Genomic DNA, 22830 nt, shown 5'->3' with positions numbered 1-22830 from the left:
ATTTCAAATGCATTGATCCAAGAACTAGATCCATTAGTCCTAGGCTCTCAACCCTGTACCGGGAGAGCTACCCTCCTGTAGGTTTTCAATCCAACCCTGTTCCTGGAGAGCTACTGTAGGTTTACATCAGGGCTCTCAAACCCTGTTCCTGGAGAGCTACCCTCCTGTAGGTTTTCAATCCAACCCTGTTCCAGGAGAGCTACCCTCCTGTAGGTTTTCAAACTAACCTCATTTTAAGCAGGTAATTATTAAAATCAGGTGCACTAGATTAGGGTCGGAGTGAACCTACAAGACAGTAGCTCTCCAGGAACAAGGTTAGGAGCCCTGCACTAGTCCATCTTCAACCACATAATTTGAGCTGTCACAATGTTATGTTACTAACTGTAATAGGTTGCCGTTAATCACAATTATATAAAATGTAACGGGCGAACCACTATCTTCATCGTTTATTTTTTTTAACTAAAGGGCGTTCTCCACACAATTATTTATTTTAACAATTTATAAAAGTCCCATTTGGGCATTACAAAAATGTAAGTAGTTTTAATGTCCATTCGGAATGTTTTGTTGTCCTCCCACAGCAGGCACGCTCTGAAGGCTCCAATCCAGTGCTTGCAGTAGGCCTCTCCTGGGTAGTGTTGAACTGAGTGGAAGACAAATATTGTGTAAGCAGATGGAATGCTGTGCTAAAGCGCCATAGAGCAAAATACAATAACCATAGGCCGTATATCTTAACAGTACCCGACTCTCTCCAAATATGGCCAAACAGAATCATACTGGAATGGGGAGGTACTTAACTTTTGTTAAGGCCACCTGTGTCTAAACTCTGGTCCCCATCCGTTTAGAGTTGAAGATGTCTATCGTACCTTTCTAGAGACTAAATCATACAGTGTGTGAAAGAGGGGGAATGTTACTGTTATACATTTTATAATACTTTTATAAAAATGAACTGATTCAAAGGAACGAGTGGCGCTGAAGATATAGCGTCCAATCCCTCATCCCAGTAGGGGAGTATCAGGGGTGTATGTAGAAAGTCAGGTTGGAGTAGGAACGAGTGGCGCTGAAGATATAACTGCCATAACCCTCTGTAGATTGTCAACTCCCAGGCTGCCTCTGGGGCCTTCCAATGGAATTATTGTCCGCAACAGTTCCATCTGTGTGTTGCTGATGGTGAATTGGATTTGTGGCACAATCACCCATACCGACCAATAAAGAGCTGTGGCGCCAGTGGTTGGGGGAGCTGAGGTGGTGGTTGAATTTGGGGCGAACAAATCCCTTACTGCTGTCAGATTGGCCATCTGCAGTGCCAGGGAACCCAAGATGAACAACTGCAGAGGTGACTGCCGTTGTTCAGTCCTCAGCCCATGGTGGTTCCACTGACTGACAAACACAGCAAGATCTCTGTTCACCTGTGGCAGGAACACAAAGTGCAGTGCCCACAGGTGCACCTCATTGTTGATGTCGATGACCTGCTCTGTCTCCAAGAAGGTGAACAGGTCATGGTAAATGTTGGAGACTCCATGCCAGACGCCCCCCACACACAGCCGCTCTACCCTCTGGTTGTGAGTGCTACTTCCTCTGAGGGCACTTCCCATCTCACCACCCCTGAACTGCTCCATAAAGGCACAGATAAGGTTGTTTTCACCACCCGATCACATCTCACCCGGGATGGTACTCCGTAGCTGGTGATTGCTGCTTCGAATGACTCCATGACTGTGGCAATCCTGTTGTTGTCAGAGGCCTTCAGAAACACAACAAGTCTGCTGTAACCATCCACAGCACCATGGATAACAATCCTCAACCTAAAAAACAAGATACATTTGTTTCTTATAGTGACGCCATTCTGTTTTCATTGATATCAGCTCTCTGATCCTCTCATCCAGCTGAGCGTCTGACAACAGTGAGTAGGACCTGAAAAGCTGAAAATGACTAAAAACAAAAATAACACAAAAAAGATACATCAATCAGGAATGTGATCAAATCTAGAGATCTCCCTCTTGTGTTGCAACTGCTTTATTCAATTACGATAACTTACCTCATGCGCCGCTTGACCACAGAGTGCGACACATTGAGAACATCTGCCATTTGTCTGATGGTCATATGACAATCTATGAGGAACTCAAGCTGCTCCTTGGTGATGTGCCTTCCCTCCAAAGGCATTTGTTAGGATACTGAAATAAAAATTACAATAGATAATTACAAAATACACTCCTAAAAACTTTAGGTTAAAAGACTAAAATCACCATGTAGAATTTAGGAACAGCAGTATAGGCCAACCAAATGTTTTTTTTTCATTGATTGACTTGACACAGGAGACTTAACACAGGACAAGTAAAATGATTCAATCTCAGCCTTTGCCACACATGCTGTACAAAAACATTGATACAAATGTAACAACTTGCCATCTTCGTACGGTTCCCGTTGTTGGATGTCATTTGCCTGTTGTAGGAACTTCTCTGCAACAGCAATTAGATTGCTGGCCATCTCTTCATCAATCAAATGACCGCTTGCCCACCGAAGGCTCCGCAACATGGTCTCTAGCCTGAAAAATAGACCGCAGACCCGATGGGTCCAGTGACAATTTATCTGTATGTAGTTAACAACCCCTAAAGTGTTCTCTTGTCTAAACTGTGCCAACTCTGAGCCCCCGACCTATGAAGACAATCATGCATAGACAGCCGATGCAGTTTTAACTAACGTACTGTAATGACCTGACTAGATCATAAATGAACAATTGTCCAGACAGAGGCTTGAGTTTGCGAATTGACGGTTTATTGAACCAACTTTACCCAGGCTACTGTTTGGGCCGTAGCACACGCCAAATAGATGACAGATAACCCACAATCCAACCGTGACCTTCTCTTGTGAAGCCCAGATGTAAGAGAGAGAGAACAAAGGCTGAACCTGGTCTTAACTTCCAATGCCCAACCCCCCCTCCACGCCACTCCGCCAACCACCAGGATGCCCGGCATCAGAACATTCCAGGCATTCCCGTGATTGGCAGATAGCAGGTTGATTGACATGTCGGACCCCGCGAACACCGGGTACTGGTCAGTACAACACAACCACCTCCTAGCCTAGCACATAACACACAGCTGTCTGTGCGGGTCGCTACACAGCCCCCCCACCACAAAGTCCCTCGTCCCCGAGGGAACAAACAAAGTCTCTGAAGCGACCCGGAGGTCTCCTTTGCCTGCGTGGCCGTGATGGTCGCAGAGTGCCCCTCTGGGAACCAGGGGATGAAGGCAGGGATATGGGGGACAAGGAAGCGGGAACGGGTAATACAGTCCGTGGTTCTGGGAACCACGCGGTGACACAGGGGGAGACAGGGGAGTGGGCTGTCTGGAGCCTTGTCTGCGGCACCTGAGGGTGGGTGCCTGGAGAATGTCATTGCCAGAGAGGGGAATTGTGGGGGTTCCTGGGGTTTGGGGAGAAGAGGCCCCTCTGTATGGGGCTAACCTGTCCCGGTGCAGTGCCACCTTTCTCCCCCTGGGAGGAAGCTGCACCCGGTACACAACCTCCCCTACCCTCTCCAGGACACTGCAGGGTCCCACCCAGTGACTGTCCAACTTGGGGCATCTGCCTTTTTTTCCTTAGGGGGCTGTAGACCCAGACCAGCTCCCCAGCCACAAAGTGCCTTCCCGGGTGTGCACGTCATAGTTCCTTTTCTGCCTCACACCTGCATTCACCAGCTGCTCTCTGGCGAAGGTGTGGGCTGTCTCCAGGCGGTCCTGGAGTCTCCGGGCATACTCCGGCCCCGGAGGAACATGAGGGCTATCCAGGGGCCGACCAAACGCCATCTCCGCAGGGGTGCGGATCTCTCTCCCCAGCATGAGGAGGGCAGGCGTGCAGGAGGTGGAGTCTTGGACAGCGGAGCGGCATGCCATGAGGACCATAGGCAGGTGCTTGTCCCAGTCACGCTGGTGTTTGGAAGAGACGATGGCCAGCTGCTGTCCAAGCGTTTTGTTGAAGCGCTCCACAAGGCCATCACTTTGAGGATGGAGAGGAGTAGTGCGGGTCTTGTGCATACCCAGCCTCTCACACATGGTGGCGAACACACGGGACTCAAAGTTTCTGCCTTGGTCGCTGTGGATGGACTCTGCAGCTCCAAACCTGCTGAACATCCCCGCTGTCAGGGCGTCGACGATGGTCTCTGCCTCCTGGTCAGGCAGAGCATAGGCCTCGGGCCATTTTGTGAAATAGTCCATGGCCGTGAGCACCCAGCGGTTTCCACTGTCTGTGGTGGGGAACGGCCCAACTACATCCACTCCCACCCTCTCCATGGGAGCCCCCACTGGGAACTGTTGGAGCTGAGCATGAGAGCGGCCTGGGGGCCCTTTCTCGCTGTGCAGTTGTCACAGCGGCGACAAAAGTCCTCCACATCCCTCTTGTGCTGCCCCCAGTAGAAGCCCTGACGGAGACGGCGCAGTGTTTTTGTGACCCCAAAGTGTCCAGTCCCCACCCCCATGAGTACTCTGGAGCACAGCCTCCCGCAATGCTTTTGGGACCACCACCTGCCACCTCTCCTCTCCCGTAGCTGACTCCTTCCATGCCCGCTGTAGCACGCCATCAGCCAGCCGCAGTCTCTCAAACTTCGACCACAACCCTTTGGTCGCGAGTGAGAGCGCTGTCACCTCTTCCCATGGTGGCCTCACCTGCGCCTCTACCCACTGTAGCACTGGCTGTAGGTCTGTGTCCCGTCCCTGCTGCTGCCGCCATTCAGCCACGTCGACAGTCTGCAGCTCACAGCAGACAGGCCCACTCGCCCGACACTCTGTGGCACAGACACCCTCCTCTGCCCGCAGCTCTCTCTCCCGTCCCTCTCTCCGTTCACAGTGGCGGCAGCCGTCTGCAGTACAGGGCCGACGGGACATGGCGTCGGCGTTGGAGTGGCGTGCCCCTGCCCTGTGCACCACCGTGAAGTCATACGGCTGAAGCTCCTCCAACCAGCGTGCCACCTGCCCCTCTGGCTCTCTGAAAGACATGAGCCACTGGAGAGCAGAGTGGTCAGTCCTTACAGTAAAGGGCAGACCACCCAGGTAGTACTTGAAGTGTTTGACGGAAGCCACAACAGCCAAGAGCTCCCGCCGGGTGACACAGTAGCGGCGCTCATGTTTGTCAAATGTTTTGCTGAAGTACGCCACCACTCTCTCCCCTCTGGCCCCACCTGGGCCAGCACCCCACCCATGCCCACATTGCTCGCGTCTGTGTCCAGGATAAAGGGCAAGGTGAGGTCAGGGGGGCGAGCACGGGGCCTCGATCAGTGCACGTTTGAGGGTGTTGAACGCCTCCTCACACTCCACTGTCCAAGTGAAAGCCTTGTCCTTCGGCAGCAGGCGGTTCAGTGGAGCAGCAACGCTTGAGAAGCCCCGTACAAACCTCCTGTAGTACGAGGCCAGGCCCAGGAAGCTCTTCAGCTGACGCTGGTCGGTGGGGGTGGGCCAGTCTCTGACAGCCCCTACCTTGTCCTCCATGGTGCTGATCCCCTCCTTCCCCACTCGGTGGCCCAAGAAGGACACCTCTCTCCTCATGAAGTGGCACTTCTCGGGGTGGAGCTTCAGACCTGCGGCAGCCACCCTCTCCAGCACACGCCGTAGCGCCCCCAGGGCTGACTGGAAGGAGCTGCCATGGGCCAGGATGTCATCGAGGTATACCAGACACTGCTGTCGGGGGATGCCATCCAGCACCCTGTCCATCAAACGCTCAAAAGTAGCTGGAGCGTTGCACAGGCCAAAGCACAGGACCTTGAACTGCCAGTGTCCTCTGTTAGTGGAGAACGCAGTTTTGACTCTGGCCTCTGGGGAGAGGGGCACCTGCCAGTAGCCACTGCGGAGGTCTAGTGAGGAGAACCAGGAGGACCCCTAACCAGGTCCAGCGACTCATCGATACGTGGTATGGGGTATGAGTCCTTCCTGGTTACCTCATTCAGCCGCCTGTAGTCCGCACAGAACCTCAGCTTGCCCCCCTTCTTCGGAACCATGACGACTGGCGCCGCCCAGGGGCTGTCTGAGGGCTCAATGAAGTCTGCCCGCTGCATCTCCAACACAGCCTTGTCTGCCGCCTCCTGGCGTGCCAGCGGGATACGGCGGGGACGCATCTTGATGGGTCGAGCATCACCTGTGTCGATCTCATGCTGCACCAGAAGAGTCTGACCCACCTCTTCCTCACTCAACGCAAAGCTGTCTCTGAATTCAAACAGCAACTGCCACAACCGTTCCTGCTGCTCAGGGTCAAGACCAACACAGTTCCTCCCCATATCTCCCTCACTGCAGACAGTGTCCTCTCCTCTCCCATCTGGGGTAGCTGGGCTGGGGGTGCGGCCCGGGCTCACAGAGGGCTGTGTCATGGAGGTAGCTGGGGGAATGTAACACACCGCCGTAGGTGACAGGGGGACTGGGGAAAAGTCACACAGCAGCTGGGGGGGCGCAGCCATGAGTCTCTGCTGCTTTAACTGTTGGAGTAAAGGGTTTGTTGGGTTGAGTGAATGTGACATTAGGGGGGGCCATGGTGACTTCCGTCCCTCCCTGGAAGCTCAGTGTGCCCCTATTTAGGTCTAACTGGCAGCCTGTGCTCCTAAGAAAGTCCAACCCCAGGATACAAGGGTCCTGCACAGCCGCCACCCTCACAGGATGACGCACAGTCCTGCCCCTACTGTCAGAGTCATTATTCCCTTCCCTTTCATGGGTGCCAGCTCACCTGTGACTGTGCGGAGCTGCACAGTTGTAGGCTCACACTGAGTCCAACCTGGCACAATATCTGGCCTCACCAGGGTTACTGTGGACCCAGTGTCCACCAGGGCGGAGCAGGGCACCCCCTCCACAGTGACAGGGACATGACAAAAGTCCCCAACACAGGTCCGGCCCACCACAACAACAGGCTCCCTCCGCTTGCCCTCGTCTGCTTCTGGGGGAAGTGGAGCCTTGCTTCCCCGTCTGTGCCGGTGGGCTCCTCCTGAAGATGATGGTGGTTGGGATAGAAAGCCAGGGGTCCGCACTACCCGGTCTATGCGGACCCCGAGCCGTTTCCCTGAGCTCTGGGGGACATGGGGCAATCTCGGCGCAGATGGCCTGGCTGGCCACAACCCCAGCAGACCCTGGGACCAGGGCTTGTGTTTCGTGCCGCCTGTAGCGACACAGCCCGAATGAGTTCTGTCATTTCGGCCACCCAAGCAGGCTTTTCCGGCTCCGGGCTGCTCTGCCCCCCAGCTCGCACAGAGGGTGTGTCTCCCTGCACCCCCACCAAAGCCCCAGCCCACACCAGCTCCCTCTCCAAAGCCATCTCCAAGGCTGTCTGCAATGACTCAGGATGAGCCAGCTGGGTCTGTATGCGCAGCTCCGTAGGGAGAGCGCCTGTATGAACTGGTCCCGTGCTAGCTCGCTCTGCACGGAGGGGGGCATGTGAGCATATGCCCGCCGAGAGAGGCTCTCAATGTCATTAGCTAGCACCCGTAGAGGCTCTCCAGGCTGCCTGCGTCTATTCCTCAGTTCGGAGCGCAGTAGCCCGGGCTGTACACACTGTCCATAGCGCCTCCTCAGTGCTCCCACTAGAGCACCATAATCATGCCTGTCCTCGGGGCTAATCAATATCAAACAGGACAGAGCTTCATCCGTGAGGCATAAAGCCAACTGCAGTGCCCTTTCTTCATCCGACCACCCCTAAAATGAGCTAACAGTTCAAACTGAGCATGAAAAGCTTCCCAATCCGCCTTACCGGAATACTTCGGGGTCTTAACAGATACGGACGCAGCCGGGAACTGGGCGCCGCCATGTTTGTTTACATCCTGAGCCCCAGATTCCTCGTCACGCCGCGTCGACGTCGCCACTTCGGTCCGCCCACCAGAATCCGCGCGAAATACACTCGACGAAGCACTCATGCCCGCTTCAGCCACCATCACTCTAACGTCCTCCCTCAAGCGGCCTCTGCGCTCCGACGCCCTGGCGATCTCCTCAGACAGAACCCCCGACGTCCATTCACACGCACCTCCTTGGCCATAATCGTCCCCTACCTCCACCTTCACTTTCGGATTCCCTCGAAGCATTTTCAATCCCCGTTCTCACCTACGGTAGCTAGCCACATAAGTCAGCTAGCTAGCTGGCTAACTTGTATCAACGTTTTTACTTCTGACACCAATGTAATGACCTGACTAGATCATAAATGAACAATTGTCCAGACAGAGGCTTGAGTTTGCGAATTGACGGTTTATTGAACCAACTTTACCCAGGCTACTGTTTGGGCCGTAGCACACGCCAAATAGATGACAGATAACCCACAATCCAACCGTGACCTTCTCTTGTGAAGCCCAGATGTAAGAGAGAGAGAACAAAGGCTGAACCTGGTCTTAACTTCCAATGCCCAACCCCCCCTCCACGCCACTCCGCCAACCACCAGGATGCCCGGCATCAGAACATTCCAGGCATTCCCGTGATTGGCAGATAGCAGGTTGATTGACATGTCGGACCCCGCGAACACCGGGTACTGGTCAGTACAACACAACCACCTCCTAGCCTAGCACATAACACACAGCTGTCTGTGCGGGTCGCTACAGTACTTTAGCTACAAACTAGCTTTAAAAAATGTATCTACAGCAGTAACTAGTTAACGTTTTATAGATTCCATAATTAACGTTAGATTATGAACAATTAACTTTAGCTAGCTATCTTGAGTTCAGTTAAATATCAATGGCAGACAGATCTAACGTTAGCTAGCTAACGCCGTTGGTAGTTAGGTACCGTTAGTGTTATATTATGTCGTTACTTTTTTTGCAGCTGTTACACCCCTCACCCTCAACACCTAATGTTAGTATAGTGTTGGATTCTGTGTTTTACATCATAGCCATTACCATATATATGATTGAATATTATCTACTGTTGGCTTGTGTGGATGTATGTATGTGTTATGCAACATAGCTGACTTGAAACATTGTTAAAAGTTTCAAGGCCATGGGCCTTTCTCTTGATGGAAAACTACAGAAGACAGGGCCTGTGCAATGAGTTGGGGGGGCACATTCAGAGCGGGGTGTTGCGAGAACAAGCGGTCTTTTGTTAGATAACAGGAGCCAGGTGCGAGATAACGCTATCGAGCATGAGCGCATGGATGTTCTTCACAGCAACAGTTCCATCTATCAACTGGAGCGCCCGGGGGCCAGGACCAGCTTCTGCGCCAACAATCAACAATAGGCTGGGTGAGTCTAAACCACGCCCAGTCTCTACTCTGACAGGCCGGCTCGGAAGCAGGAACTACTGTCATCAGGGTATATTATAATATCTTTGTCAGGAACAAGTCAGTTCTCTGTTTTGCCCTGCGAGGTGGGACAGAGAGCCCGTATATACGAAAATTGCATTTACCACTTATTGCTTAGCTAATAAAAAATACATAGTATACAATCGGTGACTCATTGTCATATTTATCCTGATACCAGATTCGAATTGACGCAACTCTAACAATAGCTAGCTAACATTAAGTTAACGTTACCTGGCTATTGATGGTTGAAGTCAATCTCTTCTGTCCGTGAGCGGCAGTCTGGTGCAATCAGAGATGGTAGATTGACAATTTTCGAGAAATTGGGCTGTCATTGTTAACTAGCTAGCTAATTTTACCTCGGAAGAACAGAAGTTGAGTGAACGTCTTTCATCAGTACCTGAGACTTGGGCGGAGTCCAAACGACCTTTATCCAAATGTGATCATTAATCAAAAATATATATTTAAAAAAATTTGATCATCAGTGACAAAAATCGATAACTCATAACATACATATCGGTGAATCGTTGTGACATATGAAATATGAGTGAAACTGCATTCAATGTGTAACAACTACGTACAAAATTAATGAACGTGTTAAATGATTGTGTGACGTGGGGTCATATTCAGGTCCTGATTGGTAAAGAAGCTTATTTGACGTGTATCTTTTTGACACGCAAAGGCCCAAACGGTGTTCCATAAGTGGAAAGCCTTCGGTGGATTGGCCAAGATGGCTGCTTGAACAGACGCTTTTTTTACCGAGCTCCTTACCAAACTTCAGAAAGATTGTGAAAATTGTAAAAAAAAAAAAAAATTTAGTCATTATTATTTTTATTTGTTCAAGATATAAGACCTTTCCTGTGACTGGAATGATAATTGGATAATTTATTTCAGCATGTCCATGCAAAGTCGTGACAAAAAAAGAAAGGAAAAAGTTAGCCGTTCTATTGCTAATCAACAAGAGAGAAACGTGCTTATAGACAACTGCCATAACTACACTTGGCCTATGGATAATATCATGCTTTCGAATGCTGAAGATGACGAATTCCCCTCTTTACCGGTTACTCCGTGCAAACCTCCACCCTCCAAAAAACCCAACATGAACTCTGACATCGTGGCTACCCTGTCCTTACTCATCAACTCCAGGTGTGACGCCATTGAGAAAATGGTAGGCGCGAACACCATGGTTATCGAAGGCTTGAAAAAGACTGTGGAGTTTGCATGTGGTGAAATTAATGATGTGAAAACGAGAGTGACAAAAGTTGAAAAACATGTGGAAAGGGTGGAAAAGAATAACAATGTCTACCATAGACGTCTCACTAATCTGGAACAATACACAAGAAAATGGAACCTGAGACTCTACGGCTTGCCAGAGGTGGAGAATGAAGATGTGCGAGGAGAGGCTATCCGTATCTGCCAAGAAGTTTTGCCTGCAGAGAAGAACAAAGTTGGTGATACCATCGACGTTGTACATCGCCTCGGCAAGAAGCAACAGCAAAGCGATTCAAGACCCAGGGGTATCATCATCCTATTCACTACCAGATTCTACAGGGATGCTGTCTGGAAAGCTGCTAGGAAGAACGCCTTCCTTCAGAGCCATGGTATGCGTTTCGCCGAGCATCTCAGCCCGGAAGACATAGAAAGAAGGAACAAGTTGTGGCCAACGATCAAGATAGCACGAAGGGAGGGGAAGGCTGCTTACTTCGTCGGAGGACGAGGTTTCATCAACGGTTCAGAAATCCATATTCCTCCCTAAAATCTCACCAGAAGGAACAGGTTGATGGTTTCAGCCATGGTATTCTCATTTTCCTTATGTGGTTTACCTATCAAGCATCAGGTGACTATTTTAAAGGAATACTCAGGTATTTCAATTCATTAGTTTGTTCTTGTATGACCAGAAGACCTATTTTGTTTATAAACTTACGAAGAAGATTGAAAGCTGAATTTATGTTTTTTATATATACAGTAACTAAGATACTGTTTTAAATGGCATACAGGTCTGCTCTGACTATACACGGTTATTGTTCTATTTAGTTATGAATACTTACTTCCAAAGAAGGTCTTAGGAACGTTTATATGTAAAACATTTTGTTATTCAATTATTTTATGATCAGTTTTCATATGTACTTAAAATAGTAGGTACCCTTTTATTTAAATGATTATTTGTTTTATTTCTCAAAATAGTTCCTGATTACACTAAAGAGGGTTTTTAGTCTCTCTTACTACAAGAACCCTTGGTTTGGTCTTGAACATAATTTCCAGTTGAGTTGAATTTCAAAGGTTATGGAATAAGCTATTTTCACTTTAAATTGACTTAAATGGTGCAGATCTCGGTTCCTTATCGTTTACGTTCACTGCTCCTACGTCTTTGACTCATCCTACTACAGTTTATACTTTTATATCATCTTTGTTGTTTTGTCTTTGTCTATATTATCTCTTAATGCTAGGGGGTTACGAAACAGTGTGAAGCGCAAGGCCTTATTTTTATTTGCTAAACAATTTCGAACAGATTTTTGCTTTTTTCAAGAGTCTCACTCAATTTCTGCTGATGCCAACTTCTGGAGGTCACAGTGGGGCAACGATATTTGGCTTTCCCATGGATCTGAACGCTCTGCTGGTGTCACTACAATGAAAAATACCTTTGGTGGTAATATTCTACACTTGGAATGTGATCCCTTTGGTCACTTTATTTGTCTTGTGATCAGTTACAATGACATTACACTCATTACTGTAAACTTCTACGGGTACAACACCAAACATGAGAATGATGAGTTGCTTGAATCTATAGAGAAACATATACTTCATTGGTTATCTAAATTTCCCAATTCGTTATTATTGATAGGAGGGGACTTTAACATTACAATAGATAATTCAACTGATAGATGGCCCCCAGGTAGGTCAACCAATCAGAATTTGGGTTTAATACTTTTTATGGAAAAGTTTGATCTTACTGATATATGGAGAGTGAGGTTTCCGGCCGAAAGATCATTCACTTGGAGTAACAAAACAGGCTCCAGACAATCCAGAATAGATTTTTGGCTTATATCCAAATGTATTGATAGTGAGTGTGTTACTACAAATATTTGTACTACTCCCCTCACAGACCATAAGGCTATTTACATTGATATCAAAATATTTACCCCTGATACGAACCTTGGTAGAGCATCCTACTGGAAGCTAAATAGCTCATTATTAAATAATGATATAGTTACATTTGAGGTTAAAGATCTGCTCTCACACTTTTGGGAAAGGGCCTGTGAAGAAAAATCTTATTGCAAGAACTGGGAGCTCTTTAAATTTGAGGTGTCCAAATATCTTAGAAAATATGGTAGTAATCTTGCTAAGACCAGAAGAGCTGAGGAGGAAAAGGTGATCATTAAGATAACTTCCCTTTCTCAGAGGTCCCCAGCCGACCTCTTGGGGAGGAGAAGATGGAACTAATTGAGTTACAAAATAAACTGGATAATATATATAAATTAAAAGCAGAAGGAGCCTTTATTAGATCTAGGAAAAAATGGATTGAGGAGGGAGAACAGAATTCATCCTATTTCTTTAGACTTGAGAAATTTCACTCTAAAAATAACACTATCCATAAGTTAAACATTGATGGTGTTATTACAGATGACCAAAAATTAATCGCTAAATACTGCAGCAATTTTTACAGAAAATTGTATAGCTCTACGTACTGTCAGGAATCCACAGATGTGTTTTTTAACTCACTGAATAATGTTCACTCTATCAGTGATATAGAATCTAAACAGTGTGATGAACCCATCAAAGTTGAAGAGATTATAGAGTCTATCAAACATCTAAAGAACAATAAATCACCAGGTGTTGATGGAATTACATCAGAATTTTACAAATTATTTTCTGAACAAGTAGCTCCCTTCCTATTTGAAGTCTTTTTAGAGAGTATTAAAAACAATGTTCTCCCTCCTACAATGAGTCAGGGGTTAATAACACTGATACCTAAGCCTAAAAAAGAAGTGCTGCTCATCGATAACTGGCGTCCAATTTGTCTTCTTAATAATGACTATAAGATATTAGCCTCACTACTTGCAAAAAGAATTAAAGAAGTTCTGGATGCAATCATTGATGAAACACAGTCTGGCTTCATGAGGAACAGACATATTTCTAACAATGTCAGACTAGTATTAGACGTACTTGACTACTCAGACCTAATAACTGAGGATAGCTTCATATTATTTTTAGATTTTTATAAAGCATTTGACACAGTAGAGCATCAGTTTCTCTTCCACTCCCTCGAGAGACTTGGCTTTGGGGATTTTTTCTGTAAGGCTATTAAGACACTCTATGCAAATGGTAACAGCTCTATCAAATTGAAATATGGCACCTCACCTAGATTTGAGTTAAAGAGAGGAATTAGGCAAGGTTGTCCTATCTCTCCGTACCTGTTTTTATTAATCACTCAACTTCTTGCAAATTCTTTAAATAATAGTCCTGTACAAGGTATTTCCATAGCTGGTAAAGAAATTATTATAAGCCAGCTGGCTGACGATACTTCACTTTTTCTGAAAGACGCTAACCAAATTCCCATATCGATCAATGTGATACAATCCTTTTCCAAAGCGTCTGGTCTATATCTTAACATTAAGAAATGTGAACTCATGGCTGTCAAAGATTGTGTGACACCTTCATATTATGGTATTCCAGTAAAAGAAGAAGTTACATATTTAGGCATAACCATTACAAAGGATCAGAAGTCTAGAGGCTTACTAAATTTTAACCCTCTTGTTAAAAAAAACCCAGAAGAAACTAAATCAATGGCTACAGAGGGACTTATCTTTAAAAGGTAGAGTCCTAATAACCAAGGCTGAAGGTATCTCTAGACTAACATATGGTGCTCTATCTTTATATCTTGACCGTAAAATAAGCAAGGAGATAGACCAGATGCTTTTCAACTTTCTTTGGAGAAACCGTACCCATTACATTAGGAAAACTGTTGTAATGAACACTTATGAGAATGGTGGACTGAATTTTCTGGATTTTACTACTTTAAATAATACTTTCAAGATCAATTGGATAAAACAATTCCTAAGAAGACCCACATCTATCTGGAATTTTATTCCTCATCATGTCTTCTCTACTTTTGGTGGCCTTAACTTCATGTTGTTTTGCAATTATAATATTGACAAAGTTCCAGTGAAACTTTCTGCTTTTCATCGGCAGGTTTTCTTGTCATGGTCCTTAATTTATAAACACAATTTTTCTCCACACAGATATTATATATGGAATAATCGGGATATATTGTATAAAAATACCTCTCTGTTTTTAGAATATTGGTTCAGAAATAATATCCTATTGGTGAGCCAACTGGTAAATGCAGAGGGTCTTTTACTCAGTTATAAAGAATTCTTATCACTTTACAAGGTCCCTGTAACACCTAAAGATTTTGCAATTGTTTTAGATGCCATTCCCTCAGGTGTTGCTATGTTATTCAGGAACATGTCAAGACCTGACCCTCAGAGCCTACCTTCTATTGACCCTGTTGACTCATCAGTAGGAAAGATTTGTTTCTCTTTTGGTCCATTCAACAACAGAGCGATACGATCCTTGTTTCAGCAGGATGTTGTATCTATACCTTATGTCATGCCTTATTGGAATGGATTTATTGATAATATCTGTTGGAAAAAAGTTTGGATGTTGCCACAAACATACCTACTTGTTAACAAAATTAAGGAAGTTTCCTTTAAAATTATTAATAAATATTATCCTGCCAACCACTATATGAAGAAGTTTAAGGAAAACATCAACTCAAATTGTTCCTTTTGTAATGACCACCCAGAAACAGTTGTGCATCTTTTTTGGCATTGTATGCATGTAAGAAAACTGTGGCAAGACATCAGTAGGTTTATAATTGAACACATTTATGAAGAATTTACACTATTGTGGAGAGATGTACTGTTTGGATTCTTTACATACAATAGAAATAAGCGGAATCATTTTTATGTAATTAATTTCATTATTCTTTTGGCCAAATTTCATATACACAAATGTAAATTTACAAACAGACAACCACATTTTCGTACCCTACAAAAAGAAATTGAACTGTATTTTAAGACGGTTAAATGCTCTACTAACAAAAAGCTGTTAGAATTGTAAGTATATGCATGTCCCTTAAGGTCCTTGTGTAATTGTAATGTGATATTGTACCCCCTAGCTCGATTGTCCATTGTTTGTAATCTATGTATGCTTGTGTTCCCTCATGTGCTTTATGTATTGATTTGTTGTTAATAAAATAAATGTAAAAAAATAAAAATTAAATATAAAAAATAAAAAAATAAATAAAAGTGGAAAGCCTTCCCAGAAGAGTGGAGGCTGTGATAGCAGCAAAGGGGGGGACCAACTCCATATTAATGCCCATGATTTTGGAATGAGATGTTCAATGATGTCCAACATACTGTAATGAAACAGCAGGGAGCAGGTCTCGAACCCTCGACCTTCGAGCCCCGGCGCGCTAACAACTGTGCCGCAAAAAACCCAGGGTCGTTACACTACTCCCTCCAAAGAGCGTCCTCGCGCTAGCTTGATACTCTACGTTTTACAGGAACGCGCTCACCGGCTAAGCACACGCACTGTCGTGGATGCAAGGTCCGATCACTTCTGAAACCAATGTAATGAAACAGCAGGGAGCAGGTCTCGAACCTTCGAGCCCGAGGTCCGGCGCGCTATCGACTGTGCCGAAAAAGCATGCTTGTGCGGCACGAGTCGATTTCCGCGCCAGGGTCGTTACAATACTTTAGGTCATTGGATTGTTTACAGACAATCACAGATTGTCATGTGTTGGGTGGGAAGTCACAATCTCTGGAAGTCACCCTCAGAGTTTAGTCAGCAACACGTGACAACGGAGGGCGCTCTGAGCGAGCTGGGATTGACATAGGGACTCGGACTCCATTTAGCTTGGGAACCAGTCAGACCAGATATGGCAGCCAACAGGTTCGGAAGGACGCACGCAGATGAAGTCCACTCGTCAGATTTGGGAACGTATCCGGAACACGGAGGCAACCTTCAGAAGAGACAAGCTCGAGTTACTGTGAAATACAACAGAAAAGAGCTACAGAGGCGACTAGACGTGGAGAAATGGATAGACGACTGTTTGAACGAGCTGTACTTGGGCAAGGTAAGTGCCGTCGTACCCTCTTGGACCATTACAAGGGCCACACAAAAGCCCCGTTTATACCTGTGTCCTGTACTTTTCCGCATTCCGATTGTGCCCACACTTTTATTAAACGGTCTAGACAATTAAAATACACTGATCGGATTATGCTTCAAGAAGCACTCAAACATACTTGATCTAGCTGATCTATCTATTGTTGTAGGGTCAATTTATATTTAAATTACTTTTAGTTTTGCTTAACAAGTGCTTTGAGATTATGTCTAATGAAATGCGGTATAAACGTTTTTAATAATGAATTATTATTATTAGTATTTTTAGATCTTCCTGAAAACATCCGGAGGTACTCAGGCACACTATCTGGATATCAAACAGATCTGGATGGTCAAACCATTTACTCATACTCATAACGGCCTCAGGTAGCACCATTAAATTATGGCATCAGTAATTGTCCTAAAATAAATACATTCATATTATTGTGAAATAATATCTGTTAAATAAATTTCATACAGGGAGACACTAGCTTATCCGGTCACAATGTGGATGGGTAAGAGAGACTTTTTAATACAATGGGTAGATGTGACATACCTTGATCAGATACTAATTAGATCATATCGATCAGATCATAAAACTTGCATGTTAGCGCAAAGTGTAAACAAGGCTAAAGTGTTGTGCATGTGCTCAGGCAGTAGGTTTCAGATAGTAAAGAGATTTTAGGTATATGGCAAGTTCTTAACTTTTTAATCAGGCAATACTATCTGAAAGTTTCCCTTCCTTTAAGAATGAGAACTTTGCTCTTTCACCTTTGCCCGAATCAATAGAATTGGGGAAAAGGCTTAACTTTAAGAAAAAAAAAGAGGCTTAAGCTTTGAGTTGGATATTCATGTAGAAAAGGCCTGTTAAGACACTGTACATGATACATGGATCTTAACATTACAGAGGAACACTCCTGTGAGACACAATGTAGAATAAATACTGTAGTGTATATCAACACAATAACTTGCACTCTGTCGAAATTACAGAGGCATTTCTAAACCAACTCTTTTGCGTAGTCCTCCTTAACAGGGCTAAACAGACTTCCGTGTGCTATGAGATTTATATAAAAGATGTATACAATATGGATGTTATGACAGTGCACAGTGTCCATTAAAGGACTGGAGAAGGTTAGAGGTGCACTGGTGGACTTAGGCTCCATCTGAAAATGGCACCCTATTCCCTATATAGTGCACTGCTTTTGACCAGGGCTCTATGGGTAAGTGCACTAGGGAATAACGTGCCATTCCGGATGTAGCCTAAGTCTTCAGCCACTGCAGAGACATGGTGGCTGGGGAATGCTAACTCACTGCCTTACATGGCCACTTGGAAAAAGGGAATGGAACAAGAATGAAGGATGAGAAACAGGAAGGAAGATGTGCAGAGAAGGGAGAGTACTCCAGGGCCCAGGGTGGGGCTAATGGGTGATGGGGTTAATACTCCCTGAGGGGGGTAAACATACTGCAGCTGGCTATGTGACATCACTAGCTAGATGTTCTGCTCTCCTGGGAAGTTTGGGAACACATACTGCTTCCAGTTCTTGTCGGCATCTGAAATGACACCCTAGTCTGTATGTAGTGCACTACTTTTGACCAGAGCCCTATGGTCAAAAATAGTGCACTATGTAGGGAATTTTGGATACACCCTTTGTAACAATACTGTGTGTGTGTGCCAGTGTACAGCAGGAGACTCACCCCTATAGGGCGACAAATGCACCATGGTGGCCTGTGCCAGATATCAGCTGAGCATTTGATCAGTAGATCAATAACCGTCACCAACAACAGGGGAACCAGTCCGATCATTTTAGGAACTGTCTTCAAAATCCAACCCCCCAGAAGTTGAATGTGTGCCAGGCAGGCAGTGTGATTCTTCAGGGGACAGAGAGAGGAGACTGATCTTCTATTGGTCTGTAGCTCGGTTCTCACATGCCAGGCAACTGATCCAGTTGGATACATGGCCAGTGTTGTTATTATCCAACCATAAGCCCTCTGAATGAATCCTGTCAACTGTTCCATTTGGAAATGACATGTAGTAGGACTCAAAGCTCAACTTAATATATACAGACATAACTCAAACTTTTGCATATGTCATGTATTGAGATTTGCACAAGCTTTTCCACTCTAATAATATACAGTATACGTGTGTGTTTTTAATGTGTTTGTGTTTTGCAGGAGGAAGACATGCCAGACGAGGTAAACATTGATGACCTGATAGATCTACCTAGCAATGAGGAGCGAGTGAAAAAGTTACAGGTAGGCCCCGCCCACCCAAAGTTGTTCTGAACATGTACTCAGACCAACCTGACTTTGCCACAGAATTTAACATTTTGATACAATGATTTCTCTTCTCTAAACTCTGTTCATCATCAGGAGATCCTTCAGACATGCAGCAACAACACTGAGGTATGTTTTACCATCATTTATAATGATATGGAAGAATGATGCATATTAAGTCATACATTTTTATTTAGTGTCTGTACACACACACACACACACACACACTGTATTGGCCTCCAATAGGAGGCAGCGGTGTCTGACACCTTCCATTGTCACGCCACATGCCCTACAATGGCCGTCTGTCCTGGCCTTCTCTCGCTCTTCTCTCCTCCCTCTCCTTTCTCTTCTCTTTCCCTGTGTTCCCTGCTACAGGACCTCTTTTGACTAAGAACACACACACACACACACGAGGAGGCTGGTGGGAGGAGCTATAGGAGGACGGGCTCATTGTAATGCCTGGAATGGAATAGAGGGAATGGTATTAAACACATCAAACATATGGAAACCACATGATTGACTCTGTTCCTTTATGCCATTTACAATGAGCATATCCTCCTATAACTCCTCCCACCAGCCTCCACTGAGACACACACACACACACACGTTGGACACATGTTGGTTTCAAATCAATATCACAAAAGATTGAAGAACACTAAGTGCTGGTTTTCTAGACACGGATTAAGCCAAAATGTCCCAATGAACATGCATTTTAGTCTAGGACTGGGCTTAAATCCAGGTGTTCTAGAGACCAAACCTAGAGCGACTGGGGTTGAGGCTTCAGAGTCCTCCATTTTCAGTCTCCCCTCTTATTTCTGTCTATGTAGTATCTAATGTGAAGGGGAAAAATACAAAACATTAGCTATATGATGCTACTGTGTGTCCCTCCCTGCCAGACCTTCATCGGCGAGCTGTTGGTCAAGCTGGAAGGCCTTCACAAGCAGGAGGAGCTGGCTACAGAGGGCATCGAACACCCCTCCCTTTGCAACCACCCCCAGCACCGCCATGAGCCGTACCACTTCAACGACCCCCACTGCCCCCGCACCCACACCCACACCCACCAGACCCTCTGACCTCACCACACAGCTGACCTCTGACTAGGGGTGTAAAATTCTTTCCCAAAATTACCTGGTTTTCCATAAATTCCTGTTGGAATATTTCTGGAATCAGGAGGGAATAAGCAGGGAGGAAATCCTCCAACTGTTCCCGGTAATCTTCCAATTGGGTTTGCTGAAAAAGCTGGGAATTTGGGGAACGTTTCTGGAATTTTGTTTCCCAGCAACCCCATTTCATCCATTCCCCCCCCTCCCCCAAAACACACCCTCGGACCACCCTCGGACTCTATCCACACACTGATCTTAACATGTCACATGAACAACATCTGTTGCCATGTTGTCCAGGCACTTGGGATCACATCCCACTGGGCCCACTTTGTCATTTCAACATGGAGAATTTGGTATTTGCTAGATATGTGGATCAATGAGCTTTCAAACCATTTTGAAAAAGACAGCCAAAAGTTTGAATTCCCATCTAAAAGCACAACCAAATTTATTTAGTTTAGTTTATTTGTCACCTTCCTTTTTAACAATTTAAAAGCACAACAAAGCTAAAATTGTTTATTTATCAAACAACTTAATGTGTTATCATTGTGCTTCATTTAATAGCACAACCAAATGACCTGAATTCCAGTTGATTACATTAAAGTACATGGTGCAAGTGATCAATGCCGTTTGAGATTCTGTGCAGATTATTATAGTAATTGTCGAGATTGTCTATTTTTAGTTGAATCCTGGGATGAATTTAAATAATAGCTCTTGATCACTTCCCAAATGCTATACAGGCCTAAATAGCCTCATTGTTGATATATGATTGATAAAGTATGGTTACATATTTGCATGTTGCGCAAATCCATTTTTCTGGACACCGGATGAAGTAGGCCTAAATATTTATTTTTCATTTTGTTAAAGAGATACTTTATTTTGGCAATGAGGCCTTTTTATCTACAGTACTTCCTCAGAGTCAGATGAACTTGCGGATACCATTTTTATGTCTCTGCAGGCAGTTTGAAGGTAGTTAGCAACTTCCTTCATGATATCCACGAGTTCATCTGACTCTGGGTAAGTACTGTAGATAAAATCCCAAAGTATCACTTTAAGACATTCCAGGACTGGACTTGTCCAGAGTAGATACATAACTTTTTCATCTTTCTATTTGTAAAATACTAAAGACAATTTCGGTCCATTTTTCCAAAGAAAATGTTATCTAGAATAAAAAACATAAAAGCTGTAGACTGATCAACTCTAGTACTGTAGGAGGTGCTGTCCAGCCTATTGGTTTTTTCTTATAGTGGATATTACATTGAAGATCTGTTGTTGTTTCAAAGGTACAAATTCAACATATTTTATTCAAGGTTTCTCTATGTTGAAATCCTGTGGTTGAAATGTTACCCTCGAAAGAAATGCTATGTTTTTTCCACATAGATTCCACTTCACAATACGTTAACAAATTACATTGAAACAACGTTGATTTAAGCAGTTTGCGCCCAGTGGGATATCGATCAGGTCACTTCTGAGTAATGTATGTCTGAGTTGCATCCACCAAGTAAAGTCATTCTTGAGTACTTAATTATTTATTGTTGTCAGCACAAGAAATGAGGATGGGATGAGATGTAAGTCGGAAGTTTACATACATTTAGGTTGGAGTCATTAAAACTTGTTTTTCAACCACTCCACAAATTTCTTGTTAAGAAACTATAGTTTTGGCCAGTCGGTTAGGACATCTACGTTGTGCATGACACAATTATTTTTTCCAACTGTTTACAGACGTGTTATTTCACTTAAAATTCACTGTATCACAATTCCAGTGGGTCAGAAGTTTACATACACTAAGTTGACTGTGCCTTTAAACAGCTTAGAACATTCCAGAAAATGATGTCATGGCTTTAGAAGCTTCTGATAGGCTAATTGACATAATTTTAGTCAATTGGAGGTGTACCTGTGGATGTATTTCAAGGTCTACCTTCAAACTCAGTGCCTCTTTGATGTGCAAACAATAGTACGCAAGTATAAACACTGACCACGCAGCCGTCATACCACTCAGGAAGGAGATGCGTTCTGTCTCCTAGAGATGAACGTACTTTGGTGTGAAAAGTGCAAATCAATCCCAGAACAACAACAAAGGACCTTGTGAAGATGCTGGAAGAAACTTGGTACAAAAGTATCTATATCCACAGTAAAACGAGTCCTATATTAACATAACCTGAAAGGCTGCTCAGCAAGGAAGAAGCCACTGCTCCAAAACCGCCTTAAAAAAGGCAGACTACGGTTTGCAACTGCACATGGAGACTAAGATCGTACTTTTTGGAGAAATGTCCTGATGGTCTAATGAAACAAAAATATAACTGTTTGACGATAATGACCATTGTTATGTTTGGAGGAAAAAGGGGGAGGTTTGCAAGCCGAAGACACCATCTCAACCGTGAAGCATGGGGGTGGCAATATCATGTTGTGGGGGTGCTTTGCTGCAGGAGTGACTGGTGCACTTCACAAAATAGATGGCATCACGAGGAAGTGAAATTATGTGGATATATTGAAGCAAAATCTCAAGACAGTTAAATCTTGGTCGCAAATGGGTCTTCCAAATGGACAATGACCCCCAAGCATACTTCCAAAGTTGTGGCAAATGGCTTAAGGACAATAAAGTCAAGGTATTGGAGTGGCCATCACAAAGCCCTGACCTCAATCCCATAGAAAATTTGTGGGCAGAACTGAAAAAGCATGTGCGAGCAAGGAGGCCTACAAATCTGACTCCGTTACACCAGCTCTGTCAGGAGGAATGGGCCAAAATTCACCCAACTTATTGTGGGAAGCTTGTGAAAGGCTACCCGAAACGTTTGACCCAAATGAAACAATTTAAAGGTAATGCTACCAAATACTAATTGAGTGTATGTAAACTTCTGACCCACTGGGAAAGTGATGAAAGAAATAAAAGCTGAAATAAATCATTCTCTCCACTATTATTCTGTCATTTCACATTCTTAAAATAAAGTGGTGATCCTAACTGACCTAAAACAGGGAATTTGTACTAGGATTAACTGTCAGGAATTGTGGAAAACTGAGTTTAAATGTATTTGGCTAAGAAGCACCAATTTGTAAG

General features: G+C 44.8%; 1 protein-coding gene across 1 annotated transcript; it reads left to right on the top strand.

The window, feature by feature from the left end:
- Positions 1-15850: 15850 nt before the first annotated feature.
- ppp1r14aa (protein phosphatase 1, regulatory (inhibitor) subunit 14Aa) lies at positions 15851-20395 on the top strand. Its single transcript, XM_029672075.2, has 4 exons — positions 15851-16375; positions 18574-18654; positions 18772-18804; positions 19572-20395. The coding sequence occupies exons 1-4, from the start codon at positions 16178-16180 to the stop codon at positions 19746-19748; spliced, it is 489 nt and encodes a 162-aa protein (XP_029527935.1). The 5' UTR covers positions 15851-16177; the 3' UTR covers positions 19749-20395.
- The last annotated feature ends 2435 nt before the right edge of the window (positions 20396-22830 follow it).

This window comes from Oncorhynchus nerka, linkage group LG10, assembly GCF_034236695.1.
Source record: "Oncorhynchus nerka isolate Pitt River linkage group LG10, Oner_Uvic_2.0, whole genome shotgun sequence".
Taxonomy (NCBI): Eukaryota; Metazoa; Chordata; class Actinopteri; order Salmoniformes; family Salmonidae; genus Oncorhynchus; species Oncorhynchus nerka.
Note: the sequence above shows the minus strand (reverse complement) of the source record. Positions and strands in the feature narration are given on the sequence as shown.